The following is a 24,387-nucleotide window of genomic DNA, read 5'->3' on the forward strand; positions in this document are numbered from 1 at the left end:
ATTTATTTATTGGATTAGATATAGATCCAAAAGCTAGCTTAAATTCTGTCTTATATTTGATCAAAGCTTCGCTGAAAGTCGACCTGTAACCGATTTGACTCAATCCCACCTATTTATTTATTGGATTAGATATAGATTACCATTTTAAGAATCAGACTGGTCTATTTGGACCATACTTGCATTAACCAATGATGATGGTGGTGATTGTTGGATATGATTTGGTATGAGATTTTCGGACGTGGCAACTCTTGATCTTCCATGGCCAAAGCCTACACGGCATCGGCACCAGCACCTGAAGATTGAAACAAGAAATTGAAGATTCCAAAATGGCTGAAAATATAGTTTGGTGTCAACGCCGATCTTAAAATATAAGAATCCAACTCAACAAACCATTATGCTCATCCCAATCCATCCATCAATCGATCTCTCTCTCCCTCTCTCTCTCCGGATTCCAACAATGGCGTTTTCTCCCTTCATCCGAAGAGCAATTTCCACTAGATTCCATCTTCTTCGCTCTTCCTCAACCTTCCATCATGCACTTACACGCATCCACCACTCCCCTGCTTCTTCTTCTTCTTCTTCTTCATATTCTTCCTTGCCCTCATACATGCGTGCTGCTGTGTTTTCCGAGCCCAATAAGCCGCTTACCATTCAAGAATTCCACATGCCCCGTCCCAAAGCTGGAGAAGTCCTCATCAAAATCAAGGGTTTCCACCTCTTTTCATCCCTTTTCTTGTTTCTCTTTCTAATTGTACTTTTTTGCGGGAATTACAAACTTTGCATCCTGAAGCACTTCTTCATCATTTTTGTCTATTTCAGACCTCGGTTTTCATTGTAATTTAGACATTTTCTACTGCATGTGATTGCTCTTCAGCTTCCAATTACTTTTCCTTAAATGGCATTACATTTTTTCAAATGCAGCTTGTGGAGTTTGCCATTCTGATCTGCACGTTATGAAGGGCGAGATTCCGTTCCCTAGCCCTTGTGTAGTCGGCCATGAGATCACTGGTGAAGTTGTCGAACATGGACCTCTCACGGACAGGAAAACAATGGAAAGGTTTTGTTCTCGTAATGATTTTTAGCATAGTTATTATTTAGATGTGATTTTGCATGAAAGAAATAAAATATTTCAACCTCTTGCTCATTGCAGATAATATAAGATAGTTAAGCAAGCTCTTGGTTATCTGCTATAAATAAAGGAAATAACGAACAAACTTAAATATGCAAGGATGGTTGACTAGAAAGGGAGTTACAAGTTTATTTGTTACGTTTTCCTGCTATTTCAGACTTCCAATTGGAGCTCATGTTGTAGGAGCTTTCATCATGCCTTGTGGAAACTGTTCCTACTGTTCAAAGGTTAGTACTATTTTCATGCTCGTGCTTCTCTTCAGTTTATCTATTATAATCCTTCAATCCTGATTCTTGACTTTTGAAATGCCTGCTGACAATATCCGTGGTAAAACGTGTGGAGAACTAATTTGATCAATTTGATTACTGAATTGGAGAAAGGGCCATGATGATCTATGTGAAGATTTCTTTGCTTATAACCGGGCCAAAGGAACACTTTATGATGGTGAAACTCGGTTGTTCCTTCGCAGGGATGGTAATATATGTTATTAACCTATCTAACATTATATCTTTATCATTGTTGTTTTAGCTGCAACTTTTCTGATGCCTTTGGAGAAGGAAGCTCTAAAGCGTTTGTGGATATTTAATGAATTGTTGAAGTTTAGCACCTATGAAGCATGGACATTCCATTTTAAGGGGAGTGTCCTTGTTGGACACGTATCAAACACATATACATCTGGACACATGTCCGATACACAAATTTCCATGCCATATTTTTACCTTTTTTTTTTTAATTTCGGACATGTGGGGACATGACTAGAAAACTTCCAGGACACCACTGGAAATTTTTAAGGAGAAAATGGTCCAATCTTCTATGTTGGACCCAAATTTAAAGCCCAAATCAATTAAATGTTACCAAAGATAAAAAAAATATAAAATAAAAGTTCATTTTTTAACCAAAGATAAGAAATACAAACATAAAAAACTTGAAAAACCTAAAAATTTCATCTCCTACAATTGTTTAATAACTTGACATTTTATACGTTTTTCGTGGAGTAAATTTAGTATTTATGTTAAGTTTACATGTATCCTAAACAAATAATGAAAAAGAGGAGCATGTCTCTTAGTTTATCACCCTTATTGTTTTTTTGGGTCATTTTATAAAAAGGGGTTTTCAGATAGGTGAATAGTTTTCTTCTTATCAAAAGAAAAACAAAGGTGAATAGTCCTGGTTCCTAGAACCTTAGATAAGGCCATAAGAAGACTTGCAGTTCTCATATTAAAATTAGTTAGTAAGAAAGACTTTTCATTTGATCTGATACTCTTAAATCTATTATCCAAGCCTTTGAATCTGCACTTTTAGCATTTAGGCCATTAAAAAGATACCTAGTTGCGCCAGGGAATGAGTATTATATCAGTGGTGAAGTAGAGGTAGTTGTTATTTACTATTGGAAATTTTGAGGCTAATCTAGAATCCTTTGGAGGAGTTTCAGTTGCCTTTTCCCAAAAAATTACGAGTCTTTTGTGCAATTAGCTGAACCCTTTTTTCTTTTCAATTCTATTTCTTTTTGGGATATCTGCAAGCGAGTGTTTAGGTAGGATACTTGCTTGACCCTATACACTTAGGTTGTTAGAAACTTTTTGAATTGAATATCCTAGGTACGTGACTACCATTGTGTTTGTATCCATTCCTTTAAGACCCTTTATTTTTCCACTTTTCCACTAGCCTCATGGACCAATAGGCCAATATATGGTAGTTTTAATTTGTTGGTTTGAATCCATTCCATGTAAGGTATACTCTATTTATCTTGTTGGGTTTGAGTGGGATTTAAATTTTGTAAGTTTTTCATGGATATTCAACCATATATCCTTTGTGATGTATTAGCATTAAGGGTAAATTACGGTAATTCATATCAATCTTTGTTAAATCCCTAGTTAATCCTTTTTTAGTTTTCTTGGTGGTGTACAAATCATTCTAAATTCTTTTGTAATTACAGTCTTCAAATGATTATTAACAATTGGAAGGGTTTTATATAGTTGTTTTTGGTGGGGAAGGGTAACCTCTACGCCTTGCCCTTAGGTCATTCCCCTTTCTCTTTTCATGAATACATTGTTTCGTCTCCTATAAAAAAAATCCTGTTTAATTTTCTATTTGAATTTTAGTTTGCTTTTAATTCTCTATAAATAGAGAATCTTTATGTTGTATTCCATAACTCTTATGCATAATAAGATTTGTGACTTGATTCTTGGAGAGAATTTTTTTTTATTCTCTTAGGGTACACGTACACCAATTCTGGATAAAGTTTTTTCAACACGAACAAAAAACGGATTACCTAAATGGCAATGGATTTTGAACGAGATGTAATATTACAATAGAAATTCAGATTAGTTCAATATACAGTTGCAACAAATAAACACTAACAAAATTACAAACGGACATTTATATGCTCTCTTAACATCTTGGATGGATGGATCTTTTTTTTTTTTTTTTTTTGAAAAGGAAACAACTACAAAAAGAGACTAATGGTCTAAATACAAAAGGGAATGAAAACAAGTAAAACTAGTCAAATACAGTTAGAGCAAAGATGCAAACAATATAAGGAAAAGCATAGATCTTGGATAGAATAACCACTAAAATTAAGTGGATTTGGGATTGGAATATGTAAAAAAATCACCCCTAAAGATCTTGCTGAAATGCAAAAATTAGAAGATGAAGCTAAGACACGTATTGCAAGGAATGCACCTAAACAAGTTCCTTTACCACCTTCACGGCATATACAAACTGAATCTCAATCTTTTGGAACTGGAAGTGGAAGTATGATGGGTAGCTATTCAAATTCTTATTCAACAATGGAACAAAAGAAAAGGAAAAGAAATGTTAGTGCACTAGAGAAATCATTTAACTTGGCAATTCGTGATCAAGTAGATTCGGAGATAACTAGAATGTTTTATTCTTCAGGTTTGCCTTTTCACTTGGCTAGAAATCCACATTATGTCAACATATTTTCTTTGGTTGCAAATAATACTATGTTGGGTTATATACCTCCAGGGTATAATAAATTGAGAACGATTCTTCTCCAAAAAGAAAAAGCAAATATAGAGAGATTGTTGCAATCTGTGAAAAGTACATGGTTTCAAAAGGGGGTAAGTATTGTCAGTGATGGATGGAGCGATTCACAGAGGAGACCATTGATTAACTTTATGGCAATTACAGAAGGAGGACCAATGTTTCTTAAAGCTGTAGATTGCTCAGGTGAGACTAAAGACAAATACTTCATAGCAAATTTGATGAAAGAAGTTATAAATGAGGTGGGATATGAGAATGTGATTCAAATAATCACTGACAATGCTGCAAATTGTAAGGGTGCAGGACAAATTATTGAATCACAATTCCCCAACATAGTTTGGACACCTTGTGTAGTTCATACCCTCAACCTTGCTTTGAAGAATATTTGTGCTGCAAGAAATATTGATAGTAATCAACATGTATTTGCAGAGTGTAGCTGGATTTCTGAAATTTCTGATGATGTTATGTTTGTCAAGCACTTTATCATGAACCATTCCATGAGGCTTGCTATGTTCAATGAGTTTGTGTCTTTGAAGTTACTTGTAGTAGCAGAAACATGATTTGCATCTACCATCATTATGCTTAGAAGAAGACAAGACTTGAGTTCCACCACATAAAGACTTAGAAGTATCAAGAGAGAGGATGAAGTGTATCAAAAGATACTTTAGTTCAGAGGATGAGCGAACAAGAGTAAACATTGAATTTGCCAATTTCTTTACAATGTCTTCAGAGTTTGCTGAACATGATTCCATACGTGATAGATATAATATACCTCCGTAGAGTTGGTGGGCCATCCATGGTGCCTTTACTCCAATTTTACAATCACTAGCTATGAAGTTACTTGTTCAACCTTCTTCTTCCTCGTGTTGTGAGCGAAATTGGAGTACATATTCATTTGTGCACTCCATGAGAAGGAACAAGATGACACCAAAACGTGCAGAAGACTTGGTGTACATCCATAGCAATCTACGTCTTTTATCAAGAAGAACTCCTGAATATTTCAAAGGAGAGACGAAAATGTGGGACATTGCTGGAGATTCATTTGATTCATTTGAAGGTGCAGGAGTGCTTGAAGTAGCTAGTTTATCTTTGGACGAACCAGAATTGGAAGCTGTAGTTTTTACTGATGATGGTGATCAGAATGAAGCTTCGAGTAGTTAAGAGGACATTGGACAAGAATGAAGAAAATATGGCTTGGCTTCTTCGATTCTATTTTGTGGTTTTGTAACTTTTATGGTGTTCAACTAATTACTCAAACAGTTAAACTTGTTACGACTTATGACATTGGATCGTTAGTCATCTACTCATCTTATCCATGGTTGTATCTTGTATGGTTGTTAATGGTGTTTTTAAATGGAATATTTTCCAATATGTTTATTTCACGACATATATTTAATTTTTTTAATAAAAAAAAAAAATAACGTGTCCCCGACGTGTCGTGTCCTACTTTTTTGAAAATTGGCGTGTCGTCGTGTTGTGTGTCAGTGTCCGTGCTTCTTAGAACAATATAAGGAAACGCATAGATCTTGGATGGAATAATCTACATCAAAGTTGGAGAGAGAATACCAAGATGAAGCTTTAACTCGAGCTCCTTCAAAATGTAGTATAAATGGATCATTTTGAGATTATCGATATAAAGAATGTAGTTTCAGTTGTCTTTCGTGGGATGGATGGGTCATTTTGAGATTATCAATATTAAAGCTTCCCTGTTGGTGTTCTTTTATCCAATTTCTTTTATAGTACTGTTAATGATATATGTAATTATCAGGGGGATTTTTTTAAAGAGTTTACAGATTTCTTGTCATATTTTTTTGTTAAAAGATAGAAAATAGAGAACACTAAGTTTACGTGGAAAATCCTAGATCAGGGAGAAAAAACCACGATAGACAGTCTCTTTCTATTATTTTAACATAAAATGAAAGTTACGAGAAGCCATATTTATAGGCTCTAGCAAGTCCTAATACAAAAAAAGGAAATAAACCTAGGGTAAAGTAAAATACTAAAATACCCTCGAGGCTATAAACTATCAACAAAGTCCCTTATTTCTAACACTCCCCCTCAAGTTGGGGTGTAAATGTCAATTAGACCCAACTTGCTAACACATGAGTCAAAACTTTGCTTGAGTAACCCTTTGGTGAGAACATCAGCGACTTGTTGACTAGATGGAATATACAGAATACAGATACTGCCATTGTCCAGTTTCTCTTTTATAAAGTGTCTATCAATCTCCACACGTTTCATTCTATCATGTTGTACAGGATTATTGGCTATGCTTATAGCCGCTTTATTATCACAATAGAGCTTCATAGGTAAAACACTGTCTTGATAAAGATTAAACAGAACTTTCTTCAACCAAATTTCTTCACAGATTCTCAAACTCATAGCTTTATATTCAGCCTCAATGCATTTTTTGTTAGTTTTCCTGAACATCAGACTTTTACCTAGAGAGCTTTTCAAATATCTCAGAATCCGATTCACAGCTTTCATATGTTCTTCGTAGGGTGCCTGCATAAACTGAGTAACAACACTAGCAACATAGGAAATATCTGGCCTAGTGAGATGAGTAAATCAGCTTTCCCACTAGACGCTGATACCTCTCTTTATCAACAGGAACTTTGTCAACAGAATCTCCCAGTTTCACATTGAATTCAATAGGAGTGTCAGTAGGTCTATATCCAGTCATACCTGTTTCTTTTAACAGGTCAAGAGTGTATTTTCATTATGAGACAGAGATTCCTTCTCTTGATCTTGCCACCTCCATACCAAGGAAATACTTTAGATTCCCTAGATCTTTGATCTCAAACTCGTCAGCCATTTTTTTTAGCCTGGTGATCTCAGCAGTATCATCTCCTGACAAGACAATATCATCTACAAACACAATTAGAAAAGCAATTTTTCCAAATACTGACCTTTTTGTAAACGTGTGATTAGAGTGTCCCTGAGTGAAACCTTGGGACTTAACAAAGGTAGTATCATCTCCTGACAAGACAATATCATCTCATCACTACATGCAACTCTATTATTCTTTGGAACAATATTATCCTCAACACACAAGTTAGTATTATCAGGGCCAGTAGTACCTTGAGCTTGTATTGGTTCAGATTCAGGGACCGGAGCCGACGGAGCAGTAGGGGACACCATTTCCTTTATGAGATTCTTCTTGTAGTAAGTTATCCAAGGGACTTGTTTAGTGGATTTGGTGTCATGGGCACTCAGGATGGGTTTAGGAAGGAGTTCAGGAAGGTCAGTAGGGACCGAAGATGTGGACCTGTTGGTCTTTTCACTAGTACTCTCTCCCTGAAGATGACTAATGGGGAGAAAGGTTGATCCTTAAGGAATGTTACATCCATGGAGATGAAGTATTTTCGGGAAGAAGGGTGGAAGCATTTATAACCTCGCTGGTGAAGGGGATACCCAACAAAGAGAAATTTTTGAGCATGAGGGGTAAACTTAGTTTGGTTAGGGCCATGATTATGGACAAAGGCAGTGCACCACTCCTTGAGGCATTTAAGAGGGGTTTGGAGTTGGAGGGCACGGGAAGACATTCAATTAATAAGATGAGCTGCCGTCAGAATTGCATCCCTCCATAAGTAAGATGGAAGTGAAGTAGACAGCATGAGAGATCGTGCAACCTCGAAGAGGTGACGATTTTTCCTTTCAGCCACCCCATTCTGTTGAGGGGTATAGGCACACAAGCTTTGGTGGACAATACCATTAGAAGACAGAAAATCACGAAGGGTATGGTTAAGGAACTCAAAGCAAGGAGACCCCCTCTCTCCTTTCCTTTTCATCCTTGTGGGAGAAGTGTTAAATGCCTTAATCAACCGGTTACATGAGAAAAGAAGTTAGGGAGGTTTCTTGGTAGGAAAGGACAAAGTCCATGTCTCAATTTTGCTGATGATACTCTTATTTTTTGCAAATATGATGTTGCTATGCTAGAATCTCTTCGGACCACCCTTGATCTTTTTGAATGGTGCTCTAGTCAGAAAATTAATTGGGAGAAATCATCTCTCCGTGGTGTTAATGTAGACCTAGACATGCTGAATTTGATGGCAGCTAAGTTCAATTGTAAAGCTGAACAACTTCCTCTAGTCTATCTCGGTCTTCCATTGGGGGGTTATCCAAAAAAGACAGTTTTCTGGCAGCCAGTTATTGATAAACTTGATGGTAATCTAGATAAATGGAGAAGGTACAACCTTTCAAGAGGAGGAAGAGCAACTCTTTGTAAGTCAGTTCTTTCAAATCTCCCCACTTACTATGTCTTCCTTCTTGATACCAAGAAAAGTGTTATCCATCTTAGAAAAAATTTTGAGGAACTTCTTTTGAGAAGGCCACAAAGGGGGAAATTAAACCATTTAGCCAAATGGGAACAAGTGGCTAAATCTCAAGAAGGAGGCCTTGGTTTGGGAGGCTTGAAAGAGAAAAATATGGCTCTTTTAGCAAAATGGGGTTGGAGATTCCAGCATGAAGGCTCCTCCCTTCGATGCAGAGTGGTCACAAGTATTCATGGCAGTAACAGGTTTGGGAGTCACACATCCGGTAAGGCAGGAAGTAGCCTTAGAAGCCCCTGGGTCAGCATATCAAGGGCTTGGCTGAAAGTGGAAAATCTGGCGGTTTACGTATTAGGTAATGGACTTAAAATTGCTTTCTGGTTAGATGCTTGGCTAGGCAATCCCCCTAAGGTCCAAATTCTCCAGCTTATTCAGATTGTCTACTCAACCAAATGGTTCTGTGTTGGAACATTGGGATCATAGCACCAATTCTTGGAGCATTTCTTTTAGAAGACTTTTGAAAGATGAAGAGATTACTGAATTTCAAGATTTGTTAAGCCTAATCTCTCATCTAAAGATGCAAGATCGCCCTGACTCAAAGGCTTGGTCATTGGAATCCAATGGAATTTTTTCGGTTAAATCCTTAACCAAGTACCTTCGCAAAGTCCCTCGAATTGATCCCCTCTTAAGTCAAGCTCTTTGGAAGTCCAAAAGTCCGAGGAGAGTAAATATAGTCCTTTGGATAATGGTTTTTGGAACCCTAAACTGCTCAAGCGTCCTGCAAACGAAGCTTGTCTCCCATTACATCTCTCCCAATAGATGTGCCTTGTGTAAAAAGGATTGGGAAGACCTCCAGCACCTCCTTTTCGATTGCTTTTATGCACAAAACTGCTGGTTTTCGCTCTTCAATGTCTTTAATTTGAGTTGGGCTATTGGGGTAGATTTTAGACTTAATGTCCAGCAGCTGTTGATAGGTCCGGTTCTTAAGAAATCTCATCAAATTCTGTGGGTCAATGCTGTAAAGGCTGTGTTAGCTGAATTGTGGTTTGAACGGAACCAAAGAGTCTTCCAAGACAAGGAAACTCCATGGTTTTCAAGATATGAAGCAGCCAAGCTGAAAGCCTCTCTTTGGTGCTCCCTCACAAGCTCCTTTGCAGCATACTCTAGTTAGGAAATTAGTCTAAATTGGCATTCATTTCTTTCTCCGGCATTCTAAAGTCCAAGCTACAAAGAAGCTTTAGTTCATAAGGCTGTGTTTTTCTTTTTCTTTTCCAGCTCGGTTTTTCTTTCTCGCTTTTAAGCCTTGTATCCCATTGTATTGCTTTAATTTAGAGGATTTTCTAGTGTTCGGATGTTATGATGGGTGCTAAGGGGGTGTCAACCTAGTTGAGATGCCTGGGTGCACTTGCTGATCCTTTTGATTTTCTTGTAATTTGAGCATTAGTCTCACTTCATTTTCTTAATGAATAAAGAAACTTGTTTCCTTTTTTTAAAAAAAGGAACTCACGACCATTATCACTACGAAGGATAGAAATTTTGGTGTTGAACTGAGTCTTAACAGTAGTGTGGACGAAACCTTAGATTTATCAGCAAGGAGAAAAACCCATGTAAGACGGGTATGATCATCAATAAAGGTCACAAACCAAAGTTTTCTCTAACTAGGTGGTAATAGTCGAGGGACCCCAAACATCAATATGAATAAGGGTGAAGGGCTGAGAAGGTTTGTAAGGATAAAATGGAAAGGTGACCATATGCTATTTTGCATGAATGCACACATCACAAGATAAAGAAGAGACACCAACTTTATTGAACAAATGAGGAAATAAATATTTCATATGTTGAAAATTTGGGTGACCAAGGCGAAAATGCCACAACATACAATCTTTTTCTGAAGTTGAAAAATAAGAAGACAACAAACTAGTCCTATAACAGTTCCTAGAGGAAGTATCATCATCAAGGAAATAGAGTCCCCTATTGTGTCGGGTAGTGCCGATCGTCTTCCCCGAGCTCAAGTTCTGAAAGAAAACATTATCTGGTGAGAAGGTAACTTGACAATTCAAATCTTTAATTATCTTATTAATAGATAGTAATTCTAAGATATTCTGGGTACATGCAGCACATTCTGTAAAGTTAAACCATCAAAAGGAGAAATATGACCCTTGCCTGCAATTGGAGCAAAGGACCCATTTGCAATCCGAATCTTTTCATTACTAGCACTCGGAAGGTATGATAGAAAATTATCAGAAGATCTAGTCAAATGATCTGTAGCCCAATCAAGTATCCATGGTTTCTTACCATTTATGCTGAGGAGACTTAAGGATTGAGAGGTACCTAATTGAGCAACGACCCCAAGAGAAGAGACACTAGGGTCACTTTGGCAATTCACTTGAGGTTGTGACTGGGAGGCACTCGCAGATTAACTCATAAAAGCCCGACTAGGATTGGGCTTGTCATCTGGAGGATGTCTTCTGCCATTCGGTGGTCTATCATGTAACTTCCAACACTGATCTTTTGTATGCCAGGGTTTCTTACAATGTTCACACACCGGGGTCTGTTTCCCAATTTTCTTGTTATTATTAGAACCAGATAATTTTGCATTAAAAGTAGCAGAATCAACACCAGGTACAGTCTGTAAAACCTCTAATAGTCTACACCTATAAAAGGAAGGGTAAAAAGGGAAGTTCACAAATGAATTTGGTTAAGGGGGTAGTGGAAGAGGTTGAAACGGTTTCAACAGAAATAAGGAGGGATTGCGTTGGAGTGGGGACCACGGGGGATTGATCAAAAAGGGCAAGGAAAGGAAAAATTTTGAATTAGGAAGAGGAATTCTTCATGGAGAGATTTCCCCAGCATCTCTCGAAAACCAGCTAGTTTGGTTGGCTGAATCATTGGGAGATAATAAAGAGCTTTGGAATATAGTTTTGCTTTTCGATTCTTCTTCTATCATCTATTTCCCTGGTTTGTTTGTCTGTGTGTTTAGTCGAAAGAAAGAAAAATTGCAGGTTCTTAACACAGTCGTGATGTTCATAGCACTAACTCTGTCTTCCTCTAGACGAACCTCAAAGCACACTTCCATAAGAGAAGGTATAGGCCTCTGTCCCAGTATACGGCCTCACACTACATCGAACTTAGAGTTCAAACCAGCTAGTAAATCATAAACACGATCGACTTCCTCAATCTTGGAATACCGGACGCCTCCACAAGGACAATCCTAGATAATTTCATGACATAGGTTCATCTCCTACCAGATTAGGGACAATTTGTTAAAGTATGAAGTGACATCCACAGTCCTCTATTTGCACTCGTGTGCCTGTTTACGCAGAGTGTAAAGACGAGACGTATTCTGCCTCTTAGAATATAATTTCTGAACTGCATCTCAGATATCTCGAGCAGTTGCAGCATACAGCAACGGTCTCCTTATCTGAGGTTCCATATTATTAATCAGTAGTAATCGAAGCATGGGGTCTTCTCCTTTCCAAATGCGCTCCTGAGGATCCCCTGGCCTAGGTCTTGGTATCTTACCCGTTAGATACTCAAACTTGTGAAGCCCCTTAAGAGCCATTTTAATGGATTGAGACCAGGAGAAATAGTTCTGACCATTCAACTTTTCTCCTGCAATTTACCCTGAGGAATTTCCCATAAATCTAGACAAATAGTTTGTAGTAGTTAAAGCAGGAAAAGAGGTTACCAGATTCTCTAGATATATCGATAGACCGGAAGGAATGTCAGAATTCACTATACTGGAATTTATGTTTGTGGAAGTACCTAGGGCTGCCCCAAGAGTAACAATTTGTTGCTGAAAACTTGCCTGAAGATTAGCCAACTGTTGTTGAACTATTATCGGAGATAAACCAATCGAACCTTGATGTTCATAACTAGGTGGCACATAATGAGGAAGGCCTGACGACTGTAGGTAGGTTGCTTGCGGCTGGAAGGGAAAGGAGTCGAGGATTCCCGGTGGCTGCAAGGGCCTTGTTGCCACGACAGAGGCGGACGACTCACCAATCTCGGCTTCAAGGTGTATGTTTCGGCTACCGGCAACAAGGTTGGAGAGAGAGATAGTGGCGACACTTGGTAACAAAGGAGGAGTGCCGACGACATTGTGAAAAAGGGCGGCGACGCTAGGGTTTCCATCAAAGGGTTGCGACAACGCTAGAGTTGGATGGATATGCAAGGACTGAAGATACCGATCAACGGCGGCTTGGACGGCAATAGCAGCGGTGGTAGTAGCGGCGGTGGTTAGAGGCCACATCACCAGCTGTGGTGGAAGCGGGGCTGGTGCAGAACTAAGGTTATCTTGAACCGGTTGGTTTTAGCCGATGGCGGCTAGGGTTTTGTCACCACGCTGTGATACCACGTTAAAAGATAGAAAATAGAGAACACTTTTGTTTACGTGGAAAACCCTAGAATAGGGAAAAAAACCACGATAGAGAATCTCTTTATTATTTTAACATAAAATGAAAGTTACAAAAGAAGCCATATTTATAGGTTGATACAAAAAAAAAGAAATAAACCTAGGGCAAAATAAAATACTAAAATACCTTCGGGACTATAAACTATCAATAAAGTTCCTTATAACATTTTTCTTTTTCGTGCTCTTTTATGTTTTTTTTTGAGTTTGTACTTCTCTTTTCGTTTTTCAATATAATCTTATTTTTTTAAAAAATAATTCTAATAACAAAAATTTAAGGGTGATTTGTGCAATTTTTCATCCATGGGTTAGATTTTGTTTTGGCAACTGTATATAGATGCCAGCTTCTGATTTAGGACTATTTGGATTTTAACCAGAATATTCACATGCTTTTTAAGAATGGTACTGAAGTTGATCAATTAGGAATCAACATCTTTCTTGCCTCTCTCCTGTGTGAGAAATTTATATTTCTTGTGACCCCGATGGTTATTTCAATTTCATTTTAATATCAGCTCATTCCTTTCTTGGTTTTTTTTTTATTATTATTATTGGGGGCGTTCATAATGTGCATACAATTGAATATCACAATTTTGAGTTGATGAGGAGTTTAATTTGTGTAGGGAAACCAATATATATGTATAGTATGGGAGGCCTTGCTGAATATTGTGTCACTCCAGCGCATGGAGTATCTATTTTACCAAAATCATTACCATACACAGAGTCGGCAATTCTAGGATGTGCAGTTTTTACTGCATATGGTGCCATGGCCCATGCAGCTGAAGTGCGCCCTGGGGATTCCATTGCTATTATTGGAATTGGAGGTGTTGGTTCAAGGTAAACTATTTCATTCTTTATTGTATTATGTGGTAGGCGTTGGGTGGTCGAAAATTGGGCTCTTATTAGTTATTTCTCATTCTCCAATGCTAAAGAGTGAGATCAAATAGCCAACTTTTTTGTTTTATTTTATTTATCAGTGTTGGTATCATCATCATCATCATCTTTTGATATTTATGAATGTTTGGGCCAACTTACATGTATTTCGACTAATCTCACGGGACAACCTACTTAACCACACGACATTTGGGTTTGATTTCAAAGAAATACAGTGTTGGTTGCTATACAACCTAGACCTAGTGGAGGAGATTAATGTAAGACCTCCAATTGTCTACACTTTTGTAGAAAGGGATAAAAAGGGAATTGCTCAAGAGACAGAGGAGTATAGGGACGACATTTTCTGTTATGAATATAAGCACCATTGTGGTTATGAATGAGGGACGAACATGGAGGTTTGTAGAGGGGCTTTGAGGGAGGAATTGAGGGTGTGGGGCATTTGAGTTGAGAATGGTAGATTGAACGTCGGCAGGTTCCACTACGGAAAATGGTAGACTGAACGTCGACAGGTTCCACTGAAGCTTCAACCAATGTTGCGATTTAGGCCGTTGTCGACTGATACCTTCGATCTATTCTCAGCTCGATGCAGACACAACAGCTGATCGGAACTCACCTAGTCGACTTGTTGTCTATGTCAGACACAGCCGCCCAGTCGGGGGCGTTTCCAACTATGCCGTTCCTGCAGCTGATCGGGTCAGACGCAACCACCTAGCCGGGAACATTTCCAACCACGCCATTCCTACAGTCGGTCGGGTCTCCAGCCACCTTCCAGCCAATCGGGTCCAACACTGCTCAATCGTTTGGGTGCTATCCTCCAGTCGATCGGGCCCCAGTTGCGCCAGCGTCGAGTGTAGCCGCTGTTCAAGCCGCGTCTTCCAGTGGGTACCTGACTTCGGCACTGCTCTCCTCTTTTCCAGCTGTACCGCAGTCGGGTCCTTCATTCCAGCGCAACCCTATTTAATCGTTTCTGCCCTTCCCACAACTGAGGCCTCCTTTTCTAGTTCAAGTGGGCAGAAGCATCCCACACCGACACCATATATTTCTCCTCAGCATGGGTCAATTGGTTATGGCGGCTCCATTGGAATCCAACAACAGTTAGTAAGTCTTCAGCAACAGATTGTAGCACTCTGGGCAGTCTTTGGGACCACGACAAATCTTTAGACACATTCCCATCCTGACATGACGTCTGGCCTTCCGTTGTATTTGGAAAATCTGGTAACAGCTTACCCTAGTTTACCTACTGCAAATATGTTGTCTGGTTCTGGGGGGAATTCTGCAGGGATAACCATAAGAGAGAAACTAAACGGCCAAAATTATTTCTCCTGGTCTCAATTCGTTAAAATGGTTCTCGAGGGGCGACATAAGTTCAGATATCTGACTGGTGAGATACTTAAACCAAACTCGGGGGACCCTCAGGAGCGTGTCTAGAAGGGAGAGGACTTTCTCCTCCGTTCAATACTGATTAACAGCATGGACCTCAGATCGGAAAACCCCTTCTCTATTCAGCTACTGCTCGGGATATTTGGGAGGCGGTCCAAAAACTGTATTCGAAAAAGCAGAAGGCTTCACGTCTATATACTTTGCGGAAACAGGTCCATGAATGCAAACAAGGGACCATGGACGTGATGGCCTACTTCAATAAATTGTTTCTACTATGGCAGGAGATGGACCTGTGTCGTGAAATTTTCTGGAATTGCTCATGCGGTAGGGTCCAGTATTCGAAGATTGAGGAAACTGATCGTGTTACGACTTTTTAGCTGGTTTGAACTCAAAATTTGATAGTGTCTGGAGTCGAATGTTGGGACAAAGGCCGATATCGTCTCTTATGGAAGTTTGTTCTGAGGTTCGATTAGAGGAGGATAGGACAAGTGCTATGAACGGTTCCGTGGTTACTACTGTGCACTCTGCAACTTTTGGGGTCAAGTCCTCTGGGTCTGATAATGACAAGCAGAATGGGAAATTTCCTCTGGTATGTGAGCACTGCAAAAAGCCATGGCACACGAAGGATCAATGTTGGAAGCTCCATGGTCGACCTCCAAATGGCAAACGTCGCCCTCCGAATGACAAGTTAAAGTCTGGCCGAGCTCTCGTGAGTGAATCTGTTGATGCTGTGTCGCAGTCTCAGGTGACCAATCCAGTTGACTCAGGTACTATTGGGATTGACATTATTGTCCAATCAGGTACTCCTCAATCTTTTAGTTTCTTTATTGAGGGAAATGAATCTTGGATACTTGACTCAGAGCAATCGATCACTTAACTGGATCATCTGATCAATTCCTCTCCTAGTCTCCGAGTGCTGGAAGTGAGAGAATTCGAATTGCAGATGGGTCTTTTGCTCCCGTTGTGGGGTCATTTGTCTCCGTTTCAGGGATTGGTTTTACAGAATGTGTTGCACGTATTGAAGATTTCTTACAATTGTTGTCTATAAGTAAAATAACCAGAGATTTAAACTGCAGAGTTATTTTCTCACCAGATACTGTTTCTTTTCAGGACTTGAGCTCGGGGACGATGATTGACATTGCCTAGCATGATAGGGGCCTCTATTTTCTTTCCAATGATGTTTCCTTTAGGATTTTGTCTAGGACTAGTTTGTTATCGTCATTTACTGTTTCTGAAAAAGATTATTTGTTATGGCACTCTCGACTTGGACATCCATACTTTCAATATATGAAGTACTTGTTTCCCCATTTCTTTCGTAATGTGGATGTTTCTTCTTTGTTTTGTGATGTTTGTATACGTGCAAAACAGCCTAGGGTTATCTTTGCTTCTCAGCCTTGTAAACCTTCCCAACCTTTCCACTTGATATATAGTGATGTTTGGGGTCCATCCAATGTCACGACTGTGTCTGGCAAGCGTTGGTTTGTCATTTTATTGATGATCACACTCATCTTACATGGGTGTTTCTCCTTACTAATAAATCAAAAGTGATGCCTGTTTTTCAACAATTTTATACTACCGTCGAAATCCAGTTTAATACTAAAATTGCCATTCTTCGAAGTGACAATGGGCTGGAGTTTGTTAATCATACCCTTCATGAGTTTTTGACTATGAAAGACATCGTCTATCAAAATTCGTGTGCCTATACTCCTCAACAAAATGGGGTGGTTGAATGGAAAAATCGTGATCTTGTGGAAAAATCGCCATCTTGTTGAGGTTGCTCGATCTCTCATGATTCCTGCGTTTTTACCCTCGTATCTGTGGGGGGATGCTGTACTCACTACAGCTCACCTCATCAATTGAATGCTCTCTCGCGTTCTTAAATTCCAAACACTCCCTTAGTGTTTTAAAGATTCTTTCTTATCCACTCATCTTTTTCCAGATGTTCCCCTCCGGGTGTTTGGGTGTACCACCTTTGTTCATAACCACAGTCCTCACCAAACTAAGTTTGCTCCTCGTGCCCAAAAGTGTGTGTTTGTTGACTATCTTCTTCATCAACGGGGCTATAAGTGTTTTCATCCGTCCTCTAGGAGGTACTTTGTCACTATGGACATCACGTTCCTCGAGGATAAATCCTTTTTTCCTGTTAGTCCTCTTCAGGAGGAGACCATTAGTGAAGAGGCTAACACATCCACATCCATATATTCTTTTCCTATAGACCTTCTTGAGCCTATCCCAGATACAAACAACCTTGTCCTTTCTACGAAACAAGTGCCCTGGATAACATACTACAAAAAGAATCTTAGAAAGGAAATAGTTCTCCCTGTTGCTCCACCTGAAATTGTCCAAGAGTTGGAACCGGCACCAGCTCAAGGTACCTCTGTTTCTGATGATATAAATGAGTATGTTGGGGGTGATGTGGTTCATGAGATGAATTCAGATGAAGTCGAGATCGTGGATGGTAATGAGTTACCAGGGGGTACTCAGGAGACTGAAAGCTTGCAATAGAAGGATGAACGTGGGCCTCGTCACTAGTCTTGTACTGATGAGCAGTTAGAACAACATGGTGATTATGATGTTACTCTTGATTTGCTAATTGCCCTTGAATTCCCGAATGGAGAGCTGCGGTTATGGAAGAAATGAGAGCACTTAAAACAAATAAAACTTGGGATCTGGTTGTACTTCCTAAAGGTCATAAAACCGTCGGGTGCAAGTGGTGTTCACTGTTAAATATAAGTTTGATGGGACTCTTGGTAAGTACAAGGCCAGATTGGTTGCACAAGGGTTTGCTCAGACATATGGGGTAGATTACTCGAAAGCCTTCTCTCCAGTGGCGAAGCTTAATATGATTTGAGTTTTTCTTTCGGTTGCTGTTAACAGAGACTAGCCTTTACATCAACTGGATGTAAAGAATGCTTTCCTGAATGGTGAGTTAGAAGAAGAGTTCTATATGAGCCTTCCTCCAGGTTTTGAAGCACGTTTTGATAGTCGAGTCTGTAGACTGAAGAAATCCCTATATGGCTTAAAACAGTCTCTGTGAGCTTGGTTCGATAAATTCACTACTTTTGTTAAGTCCCAAGGGTATGTTCAAGGGCATTATGATCATACTTGGTTTACTAAGAGATCGACATCAGGGAAGGTTGCTGTTTTGATTGCCTATGTTGATGATATCGTTTTGTCAGGTGACGATACCGCTGAGATTGTCAAATTAAAACAAAGGATGGGGGATGAATTCGAGATCAAAGACGTTGGAAGTCTGAGATATTTTCTTGGGATGGAGGTAGCAAGATCAAAAGAAGGAATATCCGTCTCTCAACGGAAGTATCAAAAGAAGGAATATCCGTCTCTCAACAGAAGTATACTCTTGACTTATTGAAAGAAATAGGAATGACTGAGTGTAAACCTGCTGATACGCTTATGGAAGTTATACTGTGGACTTGATGAAAGAAACAGGAATGACTGAGGGTAAACCTGCTGATACGCCTGTGGAAGTTAATAGCAAGTTGAGAGATTTATTGAAGATGTTCCTGTAAATAAAGAGAGGTGTCAACGTCTTGTGGGGTAATTGATTTACCTGTCTCATACCAGACCTGATATATCATATGCTGTCAGTATTGTTAGTCAGTTTATGCAGGCTCCTTATGAGAGACATGGAAGTTGTTACCCGAATTTTGAGGTATTTGAAGTCTACTCCTGAAAAAGGCTTAATGTTCAGAAAACATGACAAAAGGTGCATTGAGGCCTACACTGACTCAGATTGGGCAGGTTCTGTCATAGATAGAAAATCTACTTTAGGGTACTGTACCTTGTGGGGAAATCTAGTTATCTGGTGAAGTAAGTAACAGGGTGTTGTTGCTAGAAGTAGCGCTGAAGCAGAATACAGAGCTACGAGTCTGGGAATATGTGAAGAAATATGGTGTTGTTGCTAGAAGTAGCCCTGAAGCAGAATACAGAGCTATGAGACTAGGAATATGTGAAGAAATATGGTTAAAAAGGGTTATGGCTAATTTTCATCAGGACAGTCATGGTTCCATGAAACTTTACTGTGATAATAAGGTTGCTATCAGTATTGTCAACAATCTTGTGCAACACGATAGAACCAAATATGCGGAGATTGACAGACACTTTATCAAAGAAAAACTGGACAGTGGCAGTATTTGTATTCCCTACATTCCTTCGAGCCAATAGATTGCTGATGTTCTCACCAAAGGATTACCAAGATAGAGCTTTGACACTTGTGTTAGCAAGTTGGGTCTTATTGATATCTATGCCCCAACTTGAGGGGAGTTGAAATATGATGTATTTGTCCTAAAGGACAATTTTGTCTTTTTACTTGTGTCTACTGCTCTAGGATTTTTAATCGTGGTTTTTCCTCCCTGATCTAGGGTTTTTCACGTAAACCTTTTCTTTTTTCTTCTCTTATTTTCAATAGTTTGTATCATATCTTTTTAATTTCTTTTTATGTCCTTTTGAGAGTTTGTATCTCCAAAAATTTCAATTCCTTTTCATTACCTCGATGAGAAGTCATTTCTCGTTCAAAAAGAAAAATTCTTAAAGGAGGAAGTCCACTTTCCAGTGGTGCAACTGTAGGAAGAATTGTCCTTTTGGATTTCAGATCATACTTGACGTTTCTGAACTGGATGGTTGCAGCCTTGCAATTTCCAGAACCCGAGTTTTGATTCTTTGTTTACCTGAGGATTTACTTGTTAGAAATTTTAGCAGCCAATAACTTGCTAGTTCTTGATGCAGAGATATAGAAAGAGAGTTTATGAAGGATTATTTGCTCGGGACGACTCTTTTTTGTGGTTCCTCACTAAGCTTAGATGGTCTCCCATTTTTGGAGGTGGTTAAAGACTTCCTTGTTAGGCCTTTCGAGGTGAAGGAAATTAAATGGTTGATGAATATGGGCTCCAACAAAGCACATACTCCTGATGGTTCCACTGTAAGGTTCTTGAAAAAGAGTTGGAACATCTTCGAAGCTGATTTCATGGACAATGTCCAGGTTTTTTTTTGGGGAATAGTCTTGTGAATGTAGCCATTTATGAAGCATATTTTCCCTCATCCCTAAGCTGAGCATGGCACGGTCTTCACATGACATGACAAGAACATAAGGACACTCCAATTTCTAAACGAGTTGAATACCAATTGCTCAGTCATAGCAATATCTCAACTGCTCTAACCATACTAAAGTATTCTCATTGATGTGTGCAATCCCCTTGCTATCCGTATCATTTCCAAATATTTAAGAAATGTGATACTATAATAAATACTTCAGTTTCGGTTGAATATATCTTTCAAATAATATTTACAAAAAGAAAAAATGTTTTGTAGCTTTAGAATGCTCAACACAGTATGTAAAATATATAGGAAAAATGAAAAAGAAAGAAAGATTGCAAAACTAATTTGGTGAAAGTCAGAGCATCATATCTGAATTATAGAGATTCAACATTTAAACAACATTCTAGGAAGGCATGTATCCCGGAAGTATACACAATTTCCAATCCGGTGTTTTTTTCCCTTCTTTTTGTAACATTATATTTCTCCAGTTGCTTGCAGATAGCAAGAGCCTTTGGTGCTTCTCATATTATTGCCGTTGATGTTCAGGATGATAAACTGCTAAAAGCGAAGACAAGTGGTGCTACTCATACCATTAATTCTCGTAAAGAAGATGCTATTGAAAAGATAAGAGTATGTACTTTATTCCTTAGTAGAAGTTTCCAAGATTCATACCATTAATTCTCGTAAAGAAGATGCTATTGAAAAGATAAAAGTATGTACTTTGTTAGTAAATTCCTTGGTAAAAGTTTCCAGGATTCTGCCTAAGAACAAGTTGTCGTATGGATCATGAATCATGGGAAACCAGTAATATGCACGGTAGATGGAATCATCTTCAAATGATCCTCTTTATTTATGTATTTATTTATTTTGTCGTGTTTGATTAATATACTCTTTTCTCGCATTCAATTTCGTATTTTTCTTTTACTAAGAGACCTTGTTCTCATTCTTCAAATTATCTACATGTCCTGGTTTTTCAACATCTCAGTGCTTCATCTAATTCAAAATTTGTGTTTTTATAAAAGGCTGCGTTTGTTATTCAAAGTTTGGGAAAAATAATTGTTGATTCCAATGGATTACATGAGGTGTATTACTAAGTTGACTTCAGTATAAGGTGTGGTTTTGTATATTTTATCTTATTTTATTTATTTATTTTGGACGAAACAACTTTGGTTGAGTAAAAACAAAAATACAGAGACATAAAAAACCAAGCCGACAAAAGGGGAGCCAAATTATACGAAGAGGCTCTAGCTATAGAACCAGTAATAAAGGTCTTCAAAATCGAAGCGTAAAGGGAAACATGAAACTTAACAAATAAAGGGAAACATGAAACTTAACAAGTAACAAGGGACCGAATATCACGAGGATCCATTTCCAACTCTCCAAACACTATTATTCCTCTCATCCGAAAATCCCACATAATTGAACACACCTAGGAAGTCAAAGATAAAACTCTTCTCATGTATGGGTGGATGGAGGAGGAACTCCCTAATCACGTCACTAGTATCCTTGTGAAGAGCGAGTGAGAAACCAAACGTTTGAAAGAAATCACTCCAAATAGGCCTCACAAACTCACCACTCCAAAGAATGTGATCCAAGTCTTCTTCCTTTGAATAGAGAATACAACAAAAGGAACCAACTAACGAAGGCATCTTCCTTGCAAGCCGGTTCACCGTGGCTAGTCTTCTATGTAAACCTTGCTAGATAAATAACTTGACTTTCATTGGGATCTTTTATCCCCCAAAGAGCAGAAAAAACTGACTCACTTAAGGGGAAGGATCAATGAGACTATGCTAGAAAGAATTACAGAAGATCCCTCCTAAGGGTTGGGACTCGCACCCTAAGGTTATTTCTCCCCGATCTAAAGACAATTGCCTTGAGCAAGGCCAAGTGAGAGACTACATTCATCGTGCCCTATTGGACAAAAAACGAGGAGAACCAAACAAAGACGACTAGGAGCTCCATGACCCAACTAAAAAATCGGACACCACACGAGTTTTAGAAGACAAATGATGGAGACTTGAGAATGCCAACCAGAGGGGTCTATCCCCCACCCATTGGTCTTCCCTAAAAAAATCCTTCCCTTCCCCCACCACTCGATGGATCAGAAGAGAAAGGGGGAACTCGATTATTTTGGCTTTTAAGGTATTTGAATGTCAATGATTCTTTAAATTTTTGTTTATGCAATTGGAGGGGCATTTTTTTGTAATTCCATATCGCTGCAATGTAACTGAGGTGCTGACAGGAAATAACAGGTGGAATGGGAGTGGACATTGCTGTGGAGGCATTGGGAAGGCCACAGACGTTCATGCAGTGTACACAAAGTGTGAAGGATGGAGGTAAAGCTGTAATGATTGGACTTGCTCAAGCTGGTTCTGTAGGCGAGATTGATATTAACCGCCTTGTTCGTAGAAAGGTCAGCCTTTTCTTCTTTTGTTTATGTTCTCTCTCCCTGAGGTAGCATTGCTGCACGTTTCTTCAGCGTCAGTTTTCTATTTCTCCAATTTAATTGGAGTATGTGGTTTTACTAACTTTGGTATTGTGGTGTTAACGTGTATGCTGGAAGGGGAAAAATGGGGAATTAATCTGTATACTAGGAGGGCAAAATGGGGAATTGAGTGAAGTAGTTAGTTAGAATGGGTGACAGAAAAGAGGGTAGCAATTTAGGGGCGTTTGGGCACCAACTAGAAGTTGGTGGAGTGGGTTATTATAGTTCACTCTATGTTTGGGGTACCAAATATAATCGGTGGCGTGTACAACTATTTATAACCTATAATTAAGTATAGTGACAATTTTAAAACCTTCAAGGTTACAATATTTACTATGTTATTCATCCTCTAGTTTCATTTTTGCTACAGTATTTACTATTTCCTATCTAAACAAAAATAGTTTACACTCAAACACTATTACAACTCAAACTAAAATAGTCTGCACACCAAATATTAATTATTATATAACTCACCAACTATAATAACCACCGACTATAATAACCAACTCAGCGTTCTAAACGCTCCTTTATATTCTTGCTATAGATTACAATTGTAGCATCTCTACATTTGTATATTCTTGCTGTATTTTTGGTGTTTCTCTCCCTGAAGACATAACATGTAGATTAAATGTTACTTCATGAGCTGGAATATGTTTAACAAACAAGGCTCCACGAGTTGGAAGTTTTTGCCTCTTTATCTCTTTATGCACAATATGAGCTTGAGTGTGTTAACCATGTGTTACTTGGTGCAGATAAAAGTGATTGGGTCTTATGGAGGAAGAGCAAGGCAGGATCTGCCTAAGTTGGTTAAATTGGCAGAATCAGGAATTTTCAATCTTAGCGATGCGGTTTCTCGAAAATACAAGTTTGAGGATTCAAACCAAGCATTTCAAGACCTCAATGAAGGAAAAATCTTGGGTCGAGCTGTTATAGAGATTGCCTAATTCCTTCACTGCCCCCAAATCTCATCACCTTTTTAATCTTGTATTGTGCAACTCTTCAAATAAATATTATGTTACTTTGAAATAAGCTTCTCTGTTTTCTTTGTGCCTAAAATGTGGAACTTGTCTTGGCTTCTAAACGCTATTTTCGTGCTAGTTGTGATGTGGGAAAATTGTAATGAGTATCCTTTTTATGGAAACTAATTAATAATATAGCATTTTTTAAAACAAATTACAAATATAGCAGATCTTCCCCCAATATTCTGCTTTACTTTTTATATATTCCTAAAATATCCTTGATTTCAAAGGAAAAAATCACGCACGATTCTCTCTTCATTCTCTCAAGAGAACATTGACTCACGCAATTTTCTACATAATTGGGGAGATTTTCTCTTCCCCATTTCTCCATTTCGATTTCTTCTGGAGATTCTGCTAAAAACAGAAATTTTGCATTCGATTCTCCTCTTTTTTGTTCGACAAGAGATTTTCTTCCGTTCAATTTTGCTTCTGCGGCGATTCTCTTCCCCTTTCTTTGCGTTCGATAGTTTCTTTGCATTTGATAGGTTGTGCAATCAATTTCGGGCAGTTCCTTATGTGATCAAACTTAATTTTTTGGTTTTGTTTTTAGTTATTCTCCTCTCAGTTTATGCTTTTGCAGGCATGATGCATCTCTGTTTAGGCTTCTTGCCCGTGCATATTATTAAGTTTTTGGATTTGTTCTCAGATTTTTTTTTTCCGCAAAGGTATTGAATTAAATACGTGGGGTAAGAGAATTAAACCTCTAATCTCGAGCTTGATAGTACAAGCACTATGCTAGT

General features: G+C 38.6%; 1 protein-coding gene across 1 annotated transcript; it reads left to right on the top strand.

Moving 5' to 3' along the window:
• The first annotated feature begins 203 nt into the window (after positions 1-203).
• LOC120090273 (alcohol dehydrogenase) lies at positions 204-23,769 on the top strand. Its single transcript, XM_039047840.1, has 8 exons — positions 204-707; positions 922-1,057; positions 1,287-1,356; positions 1,510-1,603; positions 13,438-13,651; positions 20,632-20,773; positions 22,386-22,556; positions 23,381-23,769. The coding sequence occupies exons 1-8, from the start codon at positions 395-397 to the stop codon at positions 23,570-23,572; spliced, it is 1,332 nt and encodes a 443-aa protein (XP_038903768.1). The 5' UTR covers positions 204-394; the 3' UTR covers positions 23,573-23,769.
• Positions 23,770-24,387: the final 618 nt, after the last annotated feature.

The sequence above is a fragment of the Benincasa hispida genome, chromosome 11 (genome assembly GCF_009727055.1).
Source record: "Benincasa hispida cultivar B227 chromosome 11, ASM972705v1, whole genome shotgun sequence".
Lineage (NCBI taxonomy): Eukaryota > Viridiplantae > Streptophyta > Magnoliopsida > Cucurbitales > Cucurbitaceae > Benincasa > Benincasa hispida.